This window comes from Callionymus lyra, chromosome 14 (genome assembly GCF_982586985.1).
Source record: "Callionymus lyra chromosome 14, fCalLyr1.hap1.1, whole genome shotgun sequence".
Classification (NCBI taxonomy): Eukaryota; Metazoa; Chordata; class Actinopteri; order Syngnathiformes; family Callionymidae; genus Callionymus; species Callionymus lyra.
Genome location: NC_141831.1, coordinates 5261628 through 5274931, shown reverse-complemented (window position 1 = coordinate 5274931; position 13304 = coordinate 5261628). Strand labels below are relative to the sequence as shown.

At 43.9% G+C, this 13304-nt stretch overlaps 1 protein-coding gene across 1 annotated transcript; it reads right to left on the bottom strand.

Moving 5' to 3' along the window:
* Positions 1-3225: 3225 nt before the first annotated feature.
* On the bottom strand, positions 3226-13145 carry LOC148065805 (calpain-1 catalytic subunit-like). The gene is made up of 21 exons (XM_087808080.1): positions 12909-13145; positions 11079-11166; positions 10897-11012; positions 10711-10844; positions 10466-10652; positions 10336-10410; positions 10187-10272; positions 8864-8935; positions 8580-8737; positions 8365-8519; positions 7119-7130; positions 6865-7067; positions 6755-6803; positions 6543-6614; positions 4157-4214; positions 4052-4095; positions 3748-3816; positions 3600-3678; positions 3427-3537; positions 3307-3359; positions 3226-3249 (listed from the first exon to the last, which is right to left on the bottom strand). Exons 1-21 carry the CDS (start codon positions 13143-13145, stop codon positions 3226-3228), a joined length of 2082 nt encoding a protein of 693 aa, XP_087664206.1.
* Positions 13146-13304: the final 159 nt, after the last annotated feature.

Sequence of the window (13304 nt, the reverse complement as noted above, 5' to 3'; positions counted from 1 at the left end):
TGCGTCAATGCTTGCGCGCGTGTCAATGTGCGTCAATGCGCGCGTGCATGTCAATGTGCGTCAATGCGCGCGTGTGTGTCTATGTGCGTCAATGCGCGCGTGCGTGTCAATGTGCGTCAATGCGTGCGCGCGTGTCAATGTGCGTCAATGCGTGTGTGGTTATGCGTTTGTGTGCATGTCACACACGATGTGTGTGCGCATGTGTCAGTGTGTGCGTGCGTGTGCGTGCGTGTGTGTTTTATGTGTGCATGTCACCGTGTGTGCGTGCGCGTTTGTTTTATTTGTGCGCGTGCCCATTTGTTTTGTGTGTGCGTGCGCGCGTTTGTTTTATGTGTGCGCGCGCGCATTTGTTTTATGTGTGCGCGTGCGTATTTATTTTATAGGTTTGTTTGTGATGTGTAGTTATGCGTTTGTGTGCATGCCACTGGTGTGTGTGCGCATGTGTCAGTGTGTGTGTGCGTGCGTGTCTGTGTTTTATGTGTGCATGTCACCGTGTGTGTGCGTGTGTCAGTGAAACACGCACACACACACGGTGACATGCACACAAACGCATAACTACACATCACAAACAAACCTATAAAATGAATAAAACAAATGCGCGCGCGCACACATAAAACAAATGCGCGCGCGCACACAAAACACACGGATGAATACACAGACATGCACGGCGCACGCACACATAAAACAAATGCGCGCATGTCACATAAAAAAATGCGCGCACGCACACATAAAACAAATGCGCGCACGCAACCATATGTCGCAAATTAGCGACAACAGGCATTGGAAGACCAAACAATAATAAAAACATATTTCCCATCTTAATACCTCAAGATAATGTTGAGGTTTTTGTTTCCAGAGCTATAGCTGCGGCAGCTAAACACGAAGCTGAGACTCCTGAAACTCCTCCAGAGAACCGCAGGTCGAGCAGCGACAGCGACGAGAAACCCGTCAATCAACCCAAAGCCTCGGGTCAGTTCAGGCGTCAGTACAGACAGAGGTCGCCCTCTAGTGGATGCGAGGAGGAGCGCGAGCGGAAGAAGGAGCGACACAAGCAGCGAGACTCCGAGCGAGACCGAAGCAGAGACCGAAGCAGAGACGAGAGACAACATGGCGGCAGGAGAGACGACCGAGACCGGAGGAGGGACAGGGAGGAGGACAAGCACCGACGGAGGACAAACACAGACGACAGACACCGGAGGAGAGAGAGGAGTCCCAGAGACCGGGATCGGGAAAGGAAGAGAAATATTGTTAGATTAAAATTGTTATATACGTTTACGCCATACTTAAATTAATGCTAAAAGATAATCAAATATAAAGTACAATTGACTCATTTGATTTAAGAGCGGGAAACCTTTGTCCAAAAACACTCACATTCAATCAACATTTCTCGCATACTTTTTACTGGTTTGAGCTCGAATCAGAATTAGGGTAAAAAAAACAAGAAGATCACCATTTGTCTGCCTGAATTCATACCTTAATTTGTAACGAAAGACATAACCAGCGAGACCCCAGAGGGAGGTAGCGAAAGACAGAAGACGAAGCTGGCGACACCCCAGGGGTGGGAGCAGAAAACAGGAAAACAACACCCACAACATGTGACTTCCGCCCGAAGAACATTTGAATAATTAGATTAACAACAACGGAATAGGAACTCTCTCAGCGGGGGATCGGTGACACAGTAAACTTTAAAGAACAATTTGGTCGGAAGAAGAAGACCTCCTGGGCGGGTAATTTGACTTAAATACAGCGAGCTTCCTACAGCTCGGGACCATTCTTTCTGGGACTGTCAATCTGTGAGTCGCTGGAAAAAGTGGTCCGGACTGTCAGTTCAATCAGGATGATCTTTATAACTACTTCTGGCCTCAAGGAGGTTTGGACGACCTGGGGAAACTGCAGCTTCCTCCCCAAGTCCACCCTCATCTCCCATGATGGTGCCGTCTACAGGAGGTGCTAGTGGTTTCTACCCTTCTCTGATGAACTGTACAGACGGTATTGGTCCCACATGTGCTTGACGCTTTTTCCGTCTCTCCTGCTCCAAGATGTCTGCCACTGCTGTGAGAACATTGTTATTGCGCCAACAATACCTCCCCTGGCTCAGAGCTGTCTTGCACCCAGCTAATATATATGCCATTGTTCCTCTCTCTCCACATAGCCTACACAGTGGATCCTCTCTTAAACCCCACCTCCGGAAGTTTGCTGGGGATGGAAGTGTGTCATAGACAGAGCAAAGCAGGAAAGAGATGCGGAAGGACTCCAGATCTCAGGCCAGGTTATCTTTGGCTTTGGCAAGTCCCACTTTGTCCAGGCTCCTTGTGCTCCAAGCTCAACGGCCATAGACCTTCTTCCTTCCTCCTCCAGCTGTGGGCCCTCAGTTTGGATCATGTCCCTTTTCTGCGTCGGATCTGCCTTTTCCCATTGCTGGAAATGAGTCGGTCTAAGACCCTTTCTCCCAATGCATGGGTTTCCAATGATGTCTTTCAGCTCTAGCAGGATTTCTGCCTGTCCCACCGTTGATTCAGCTGCCCACTTGCGTCCATATCTTGTAGTGACACCTGCCCCTCTAACTTTTTATAGTGGTACTGTTGTAACAAGTTGCAGAATTTACAGACCACATTACTCTTGACAAAGTCGTAACTGCTTTCATTTGTTTTCATCCAAAATATGTCCAAACATCAACTTTAAAAGCTCCACTGTATCCTCTAGTCCTCAGTCATTGCCGGGTTCTTGCGGGATTTAATTGTTACTTTAGCAGCGGAGGATGTATGACTGCTGCCATCTAGAGGCCAGGAGTTGAATAGCGGTATTAATATGTGCATGGTAATTGTAAATCTTGACTCAATCCTCTCATCCTCAGTCATGTCAGGATTTCATTGTTCCTTCCTTCATAGCTGCGGTAGACACAATTACTGCTGCCATCTTGTGGTCAAAAGTTGAATACAAAAATGAACAAACACTGAATGTTTGGATGTAAATTGTTCATTTTAAAAATCATTTATTCATTATTTAAACACTTTATTGGAATATAAACCATAAAAGAACTGTAATAATAAAACATGTTTTTTTGATCAAATATCGATGCAGTATCGTGAGAACGATATTAAAGTATATCAATATTTTTGTTCAACTTCTGTATAAAAACACACAAAAGGTTGTTCAGTTTCAAAACTTTATCAACATCGCAACACGACGTCTGTACCGAGACCTTCAGAGACGCTGGTTCTTCTGCTACATGGCGAAGATCTGCGAGAACTGGAAGAGAGAAGAAGTTATTCACAGCTGCAGCCGTCAATCATCAACTCATCTCACGTCAGTCCAGGTCATGGAGATCACGCCGTCCTCGGACTTCTCTTTAAAGATTTCTACGAGAGTGGACAAGAAGTTAGACAGTGGGATAAGGATCAGCTCCTCTAAATCGGAGATCCTTACGTGATCCTTTGTTCATGCGCAGCATGATCATGACGAAGCTCTGCAGGTCGCTGGAGGACCCGGGGGAGCGCCTGACCAGCAGCTTCATGAGGTTATCCTGGACCTCCCATCCTGCCGGGTCAGAACCATCAGCACATCATCAAGTTAAAGAATGTTTTCAGTCATAAACTAACCGACGGTGCTGAGCGCTAGCATTATCTCGTCGTCGGACAATAAGCCGTTGAAGTTCTTGTCCAGGCTCTTGAACAGGTCCTGGAGCAGAGAAGGTTCATTGAAGCCAAACAACCTGTAGTTCGACTCCCAGAGACGCCACGACCTCACCTTGTATTCATTGACCTTCCTCCAGAGGGCGTCGAAGTCTGCGAACGTCAGCATCAGCTTTTGTTTGGTCTTTGAACGTCAAGGTCGATACTTCGTTCAACCTCATGTTTGAAATAAATAAATATTTATCCTTTTAAAACAAAATGTATTCCTCACTTGTATCTTAAATAGGTTTATTAATTTTCAGATTTCTTATGAGAGTTCTTATGCGGTTGTTTTTCAAAGTATTTCTTCAAACATTGCTCTATGAAAAGGTAGATTTGAATTGATGTGATGTCGACATGAGCCAGAGATGAAAGGATACATCAAACATGTAGATCAGACTGTGGGCGTTGTCGAAGCTAAAGCCTGGAGTGAAAGACAAATGTGGTCATGATACAGACGATGATGTCATCATTGGTTCACTGACCAGCAGAGACGTGGTCATTCAGAAGCTTCATCAGCTGCAGAGAACTCAGAAGATCATCCTGTTATAAACCAAATATGGAATTATTCAAAGATGAACTTTTAAAGTGATTTAATGTTGAAGTGATGACTTGATGAATTGGTGAAGTGTTAAGTTATTAAATGTGGAAGAAAGAATGTGACGTGTCGCTGTTGTCATTTGGCTACCGTAATTCTAAAACTATGAAGCGCACTTGAAATGTTTAATGTCAACAGTGCGATTCTACCCCCGATTGTGCTTAAAGACCTCAAACCACTTTAAGGAGGTACGCGGTGACCATAAATCGGTAAAAAATGCTTCATTTATATTTTTTGAAGCTTGGATTGTTCACGCATCGCGGAAGTCAAGAGGCTCTAGCGGAGTAATACATGCTTAAAAGGTCCTGTAAAAGTGACTATATTGTATAATTTTGGGTGTTTCAACTCCATAATGTTGACATTGTTTTATGAATGAGTAAAATAAAGTCTGGATGTGCTATTTCGCTTGATCCTCTTTATAATCAGGTGCGCTTTTCTATAAAAATAGAATCTTTCCATCAGGACAGATTGAATGGCTACGACTCGGACAGTCACATAGACACAGAGAAGGCTCAGGCAAACCACCTTGATGGGGGAGGTACCGGAAGTAAAATGCAGTTGCGGAAGGATATACAAATGTACAAGAGGGCTCAAAATACACCAGAGCAAGTCCAAGTGTGGGGAGGGACAGAAGCACACCGCTCAGATGTTTCATCTGGTGAGACGCAGGAGAATTCTAGGCAGGAAGCACACCACAGTCCTAGTGATCTCTGAGTGCCGGCAATCCCCCAAGATAACACAAGGAGAGCATCTAACACCACTCCTGAAAGCCCACCCAAACCAACGAGGGAAAGAATCAAGTGGCCAAAGTTGAGTGATGAAAACAACCGGTCCATGTTAGATGAAGATCTGGACAAGGTGCTTGGAGAGGTTCCAGCTGTATCAGCAGAAAGGAAGGTGGATTCACTGACAGCCATCACCTACAACATGGCAAAATAATGGTTTGTAACCGTGCCCAGATAAGAAAAGAAAGAAAGAAAGGACAACAGAAGAGAAAGTAAGATCAAACAACTCAGGAAGAAGATTGAGGCCCTGAGGAAGCAATTGAAACTGGCAAGTGCAGGAGAAAAGGAAGGAATAAAAGGAGCTGACAGCCAGCCTGCGTGAACAGCTCATCAAGATCAGCGGCGGAAGAAGTAGGAAGCTGTCCGAGCCCACTTTATAAAGGACCCCTACCACTTCACCAAATCACATCTTGGGAAGGCAAGGTCTGGGACTCTAACAAGTTCCAAATAGGAGGTGGAGCAGTCTTTGGAGGAGATATTTAGTGACCCTTCAAGAGACGTAGCCCTGGAAGGAAACCACAAGAAAATCACTAACATCAACCCACCTACTACACCCCTTAGCACAGAGTGTCCATCATGGAGAGAGGTTCAAGAGCTTGTCAAGCACGCAAGATCATCTTCTGCCCCAGGTCCCAGTGGTATACCGTGCAAAGTATACAAAAAATGCCACCAAGCTCCTCCGAAGGCTGTGGGAGCTTATGTGTGTGATCTGGCTTGACTTTGCGAGTGCATATGGGTCTATTACCCATAACTTGATCCAAGTGGCTTTGGACTACTACCACATCCCACATAACATCCAGGTCATGGTCACCAGCTACTTGAGCGACATCAAGCTACGATTCCAGTCTGCCAAGTTTAAAACAAAGTGGCAGCCAGAAGAGTAAGGCATAGTGACAGGATGCACAATCTTACACATTTTGTTCATCATGGGAATGGTCCTGATCATCTCAGCAGCGAGGGCTAAACACTGATGCAGGATGATAAGGGCATTCATGGATGACCTTACCGTGGTAACACCAACTCAGGTGCAGGCAAGATGGGTCCAGGCAGAACTGGATCGTATGGCCACCTGGGCAAAGATGGTCTTCAAGCCCAAGAAATCAAGGAGCCTGGTGATCCAAAAAGGCAAAACAACTGGAAGGTTCAAGTTAATTGTTAGGGATCCCTAACATCCAGGGAAACCCTATCAAATGCCTTGTAAAGTGGTATGATGATTCCCTGTCAGACAAGAACAGCATCTCCAACACCGTAAAACAAGTTGACAATTGGTTGTATAAGATTTACAAGTCTGGCCTGACTGGAAAATACAAGTGCTTGATCTACCAGCATAGCCTACTCCCAAGACTAATGTGGCCTCTCAACGTGTACGAGGTGCCCCTGTCATCAGTACCATTAGAAATGGGTGACGAAGTGATGAAGTGATGAAGTGATAAATTGATAAAGTGATGAAGTGATGAATGGATGAAGGTGTAGAAGGTGAAGACAAACCTGGTCTCTGTAGTGTTTGAAGATGATTCGTGCTGGACTCCCTTCTTCAGGCTCAGGTGTAACAGTTGGTGACTGGAAACACATACACAGAGAACGTTTGATGAAACAGAATGAAAGTGAGAAGTGAGAAAGAAAAGGATGGAGAGAAAGAAGAAGAAGATAAAGAGAGGAGGATACAGATGTGCTATGATGATAATAGCGTCATGGTTTACGTCTGGACAAGTCTCCTCCTCCTCATGGTCGTGGCCTCCATCATCAGGTCTATCAACAGGACAGGTTGAGATGACATCATCGGGTCAGACACGATGTCACGGCATCTCACCTGACTTCTGCCTCAGTCTTGCTGAAGATAGATAGGACGAAGCTGCAACTCATGTAGGGCACCTTGGTGGAGGGAACCACCATGTACTCGCCCGGGGCCAGGCTGTACTGCTCCATGATGTCACAAGAGTGCGAGTACGTCTGCGTCTCAATCAAAGGTCGGGTGTTGTCGAAGAAGTCCGACCCGAGACGCCTGCTGGACGACTGAGAGACACCGGGTCAGACCTGAACTACAGAGAGAGAAGGTTTGCTCACCCCGGCAGGAACCTGAGGAAGACAAGGAACAATAAGGATCAAATACTTCTTCCCCACTACAGTAGTTGATAGTACAAAATGGAAGTTCACAGAATATTTTGGAATTTTATTATTGAAATGATTTTTTTTAAAGCATTGAATTATTATTTTAGGATAATTCAATTTCTATATAAATGCTTAAGTAAATAAATAATTTAATTTACTATTTTTTTCAATAACCAGAAATGAAATGGTCTAAATTTTAAAAAAATTGCATTTTTTTTTCTCTTTTAACTTCATTATATAATTTTGGTATAATAGAATCACAAGACATTACCAACAGAGTACCGAGCTACTTGATTAAACTTTCAGCCAAACGTGCAGACGATGACGTTGTCACGACGGGGAAAGGAGAACCCTAGGCGCAGAGTAAAATGGCAGATACTTGGTTTTATTTAGTGGGGAAGGCAGAGGCAGAGTCAGACAGTCCAGGAATCGGCAACAAAAGGCAAAAGCAGGGGTTTAGCAAACTCTGCGTCAAGGGGCAAAAACATATTGTAAAACCACAAGAGGCAGGAATGGAGTCTTGGTCAGGACAAGGTAAGGAGACAGGGTAGGGATGCAGGAATAATCAGCGACAGGACTCTGGTTACAGGGAAATGGTGACGACAAGACAAAGGACGTGACTGAGAGTGGGGGCTTAAGAACACAGGAGAGCAATCAGCAGCAGCTGGGGGCGGAACTAACGAGACACGGCTGGGAACAATTACTACTCAGACAGGGGGAAGTAAGACTCGCACAGACGCAGAAGGGATCAGATTTCACAATAAAACAGGAAACAAAAGGAGGAACATGTAGACTCATGAAAGACGTGACAGCGTAGTACTCTTAGTTGTAGTTACACAAGTTGTTATAGTATCATTATTTGATATTCTTATTTGCAGTGTAATTAGTCTTTGTTTATAGTATTTTTTACTACATCTATTGAAAACAAATTTAATCTTTCAATGTACAAATGATTTAATCATATATATTTTTTTTAAATCAATGCTAAGAAACAACAACATTCTCATTAAAAAACAATCAAAGTTGCAACTTTAAAAGTAATAGTAAAACTAGTAGTAAACGTATTAGTAAAGGTAGTAGTAAAAGTAATAATAAAAGTAGTAGTAAAAGTAATGGTTAAAGTAGTAGTTAACGTAATAGTAAAATCAATAGTAAAAGTAGTCGTAATAGTAAACGTAGTAGTAGTAGTAATGGTCCTAACCTTGTACACGGCAGTTCCGATAGGGAAGAATCTGACTTCTTTTCGGCGCTGCTCCTCCGGGATCTGCATGAGAGAAACCACGATGTTGTTGTCGTCCGTCGCGTCCCTGGTGTCCTTGACAATGAGTCGGTACTGAGGGTTTTCGAAGTAGCTCGCTGGAACAACACACTGCAGGTGAGACGTGAACGTCACAAGCCTGTTGACCTCTGACCTACAGTCAAGGGGGCTCCCTCCAGCAGAGCGTCCTGCCACCCAGTCCCCGTCGTAGATCATGCACTGCCACTGGGCCTCCACGTCTCCGTCGATGAAGTTGGGGTTCTCACAGGCGGCCGTGACGATGCTGAAGTTTTTGTCAAAGTCCGACAGATCGATCCTGGAACACATAGAGTTGATCAACAGCGCCCCCTGTGTTCAGGAGCAGGAGCGCATCTAACGCTCAATGACATAGATAAAAGTTGAAATATAGACACATAAATAACGACTGATTCTGCTGACTCACCAGAACTCTCCGTCGTCGCGGTCCATAAGCTTGGCCCGATCAGGCGAACTCACTCTGTCCCACATAGACGACCTGGAGGCAGAAGAACACGCTTGTGTTGAACGTATGCAGAAAAGTGACCTCAAACGGTTTCCTTCAACTGAGAAAATTCTCTAAACTCAGGAAAGTTATGTAACAACACGATTTGGATCTTAAGATCCATGTGTTTGTGTTAAAACTATTGTAACAGTTTATGTTGGTGTCTCAACAAGAAGGATGTGTCTCGCCTGCAGTTCATTTTAATTGTCGCGAAAGAGACTGAAGTCCAGAGAAGTTGGTAAAAATTAATTCAAAGGTAATTTAGAAGTCCATCAAAATCAAGAATACTTCCATCCATCCATATATCCATCAATCATCCATATATCCATCTATCCTCCATCCATCCATCCATATATCCATCAATCATCCATATATCCATCAATCATTCATATATCCATCTATCCTCCATCCATCCATCCATATATCCATCAATCATCCATATATCCATCAATCATTCATATATCCATCTATCCTCCATCCATCCATCCATATATCCATCAATCATCCATATATCCATCAATCATCCATATATCCATCTATCCTCCATCCATCCATATATCCAGCAATCATCCATATATCCAGCAATCATCCATATATCCATCTATCCTCCATCCATCCATCCATATATCCATCAATCATCCATATATCCATCAATCATCCATATATCCATCTATCCTCCATCCATCCATCCATATATCCATCAATCATCCATATATCCATCAATCATCCATATATCCATCTATCCTCCATCAATCATCCATATATCCATCTATCCTCCATCCATCCATCCATATATCCATCATCCATCCATCAATATATCTATATATCCATCATCCATCCATCCATCAATCCATCACCCATACAATCCATCCATCATCCATCCTTTCATCATCCATCCAATCCATCCATTCATCCATCCATCCATCATCCATCTATCATCTATCTATCATTCATCCAACCAAAACAAAACTCTCAGTGTCACTTCACATGCACTAAAGTAAAACAATAAAACACATGAAATCAAATTGTAAAAAGTCATAGCATTGATGAAGATGAAAGGAATTTTGGCATAATCTGATAAAACATGTGCTTGGAAGAGAAAATCCAGAGAATATTTTCTTATGAAGTAGTTGTGTTGACAATGCATGTGTTGTGGCAGGAAATATGATCAAACTTTTGCTAGAATTATCATTGAAGGATGAAAAATGGATGGTTTAATGAGCGAACATTTAATAAAGCTCATACCCGTCACTCCAGTTTCCGTTCCACTCTTGTCCTGCCCAGGGGTTCAGCACTCGAACCAGCCTCGTACTGGATCCATCGTAGTCCACCTAGGAGGAGAGAGCGGCCATGTCGGATTCATTTCTCAATCACGAGTGTCGCATGATGTTTACCTCCGTGAAGCCGGTGACGGAATAAGCGTGAGCTTCCACTAATCCAGTGTCCAACACGGTGTTCACCATCTCGCCCTTATACCAGCGCAGCGTGAGTCACAGTCGTGAGGCCGACGTCCTCCAGACTCACCCCGGTGCCATCTATGGAGCAGCAGATGAGCGACCGGCAGCTCACGGCTCGCTCCAGCGCCGTCCACAGCTCGTCGTTGTGCTCGGGGCCTCGGCCAAGCTTGTGGGTCATGTGGATGCCGCCGCAGAAATCCTTGCAGGCCTCGGTGGGATGCCCAGCGCTCATGTCCGAGTATGAACCGCACACCCTGACACACACACACATGCTCAGACACACACCTTCTTACCCACACTTGTCACTCGTACTTGGCATAAGCCTTCTCCAGCAACGGCGCCCAGAACTCCCGGATATCCCTGGACTGCACCGAGATCAGATTCTTGTTGATGGTTGGCAGGAGGTCGTCGATGACCACGTCCACCCACTTACCGTACCTCCAGAACTGAAAATGAATGTCAGTGAACCATCGACACTAACAATCTCTTTGTCCTTACCCTGAAGTGAAATATGCCAGGGTTGTTGTCAAATGACTGCTCCAGAGGCACCACCTGAGCCATCAGGTGCTGCTGGTACGTCAGCGAACCCACCGCCGCCAGAAACCAACAGTTATCTGAAGGAAAGAAAGTTAAAGGAGATTCTGGGGGGAAAACAATGGTGGAAGTGAACGGATACATACAGACGATTCCTTGAGCAAAGTCGAAACGTGAAGTTCCATCCGAGCAGAAGATCGGCTTCTCGGACACCTTGTTAGATTCCAGGATTTCCTGGAGACAATTGTAATTGATTTTGTTGTGGCCCATGTGTCTTGTTGTAATGTTGGTGATGTTCACCTCAGAATGACTGGAGCTAACGCTACAAGCTAAGCTAACAAATATATATATAGCATTCACTTAAAAATTGAGCTCACTTCACAAAACAACTACTGTAAACTATTTTCCAGTCTCTTTCGATGGTTGGTTGCTGGTAAGAAAACATGATTTCTATACAGTAAATTATACTATTATTCTTCACAACATGCATCAGTTAGAAATTAGAAAATGATCTTAAGCTCCGCCCACTGAAAACACTTTGTTTCTCTGGAGATTAAATCAGGTTGACCATAACCACACCCACTCTGCTGTGATTGGCCAAGCATGGAACTTTGTCACCGCGTGTCGTCAATCGTCTCCACCTTAAAGGGACTTTTGTATAAACCAAGTGGTCGTGATTACAGCTGGAGGAGTGAAGCCAATTTGACGTCATAATAGACTCTCGTAACCTCTCGTTCGTCCAGATTTCGGTGAACTTTATAAAGTAATAAGTGTAAAACATGGTCATGATGAGAAACTTACTGCATCTTAGAAAGAAGAACATTAACTACATGTCAGGAGAATTGATCATTAGTTAGGATATCCACATCCAGCAAAATAGGTATGTAATTGTCTTTACCCCCAAAGGTGATGTTTTCGCACAGGATTCCCAAGTGGGTTATGAATCTGGGTTTTAAAGGATCAAAGTTTTTTTTTAAGACTATCGACTTTCTAGGCTGTTGCTCATGGACCACAGGGGGGTTAAAGAGAAGACAATGAAGGCTCATAAATTCTTAGTCCTTTGCACAAACACAATAAAAAACTATTATCTATTATTATTGTCTATTATCTTTGTGTTGTAATTATAAGTCTGTAACACTGCTCCAAAGTAGACGCCTCCTAACTCCAGGTATTGTATGTATTTATGGATCAGCTACTGTGAATGTTTGTCTGATACACATACATGTTTTAATAAATTGATTAATGATATCTATTGTATGTATTTTATTGTATGTCTGTAGTGAGTCTTCATTGTGCCACCGAGCCCCGTCTATAAGGGACAGCTTGAGCAGAACTGGTTTTCCCTTTGCAGACTGCAAGTTGTTTAAAGTCCTCGTGGACAAGACATGGATGAGGTTACTGCTCTTGAAGGACAGAAGATTGTATTGCATCCATAATGAACCTTTGTTTGTCCGACAGCTGTTTCAGAGGGATACACCTACACTTATATGGAGCATGAGGGAGTAATCACAGCAGGTAGTTGGTGACCCTCCGGAGGGTCAATGGGTTAAAATGAGAACTATGAATCATTACTATTATTATTACATTAATGACAAGTCATGAAACGCACAAACAGGCAATGAATTTTTCAAATAAAGCACTCCCAATACTGCACTATGTAAATATCCAATTTGTAATTGTAAATGTTCATTTTACTTATGTTTCATTTTTTTTATTCTATAATGTTTGATGTTGCTGTTGCACAGTCGACCAAAACAAATTCCTAATAAGTGGACCCTCTCTACTAATAATGGCACAAATCAAGAATTATGATTATGAAATAAAGTTTGACAATCCATCTGGATCTTAAGAAACAGTTGTAGGTATACTTGTCAGACAGGCTTATATTAGTCGACTGGACGAACCTAACTATTAGCGAAGAATCTGAGCTATGAAGATGGAAACTCTCAACCCCAGAAATAGTCAAAGTAACTCACCGAGGGTCGCAGCCACTGGATCTTGCTGAGCTCATCGTCGCTCAGTCCCAGGTACCCCAGCGATCGGTTCTCAGGGGGGAAGGACGCGTCCACGAACGGCCTCCCTCTCTTCAGGCTTGCATCCCTGAGGTGCTCATAGTCCTGGTTCTTGAACTTGGCAGGGTTGGTGCGGCTGCCCTCGCTGCCGTCAAGGTAGCGCAGGTTGAGGACGGATGTACAGTTTCTGTGGTCAGGCATGTCGACAGAGGAGCGTCAGGAGAGTCGAGAATGGAGGAGTCAGTAAGTTTTCAGGTCGGAGTCGACCTTTATAGTCACACACTCTTACACAACCCTCCTTCAATTATTGGTTGGAGGAGGTGGTCGACCGACATCTTCCTCCACCCCTTCAGTGTTTAC

Coding starts and splice junctions, on each gene's coding strand:
- LOC148065805 (XM_087808080.1), bottom strand. CDS start 13,145: ATGCCTGACCACAGAAACTGTACATCCGTCCTCAACCTGCGCTACCTT. Junction 10,411..10,465: donor GCTCCATAGATGGCACCGGG/GTGAGTCTGGAG, acceptor CGCTGGTATAAG/GGCGAGATGGTGAACACCGT. Junction 8,520..8,579: donor TGGAGGGAGCCCCCTTGACT/GTAGGTCAGAGG, acceptor GTGTTGTTCCAG/CGAGCTACTTCGAAAACCCT.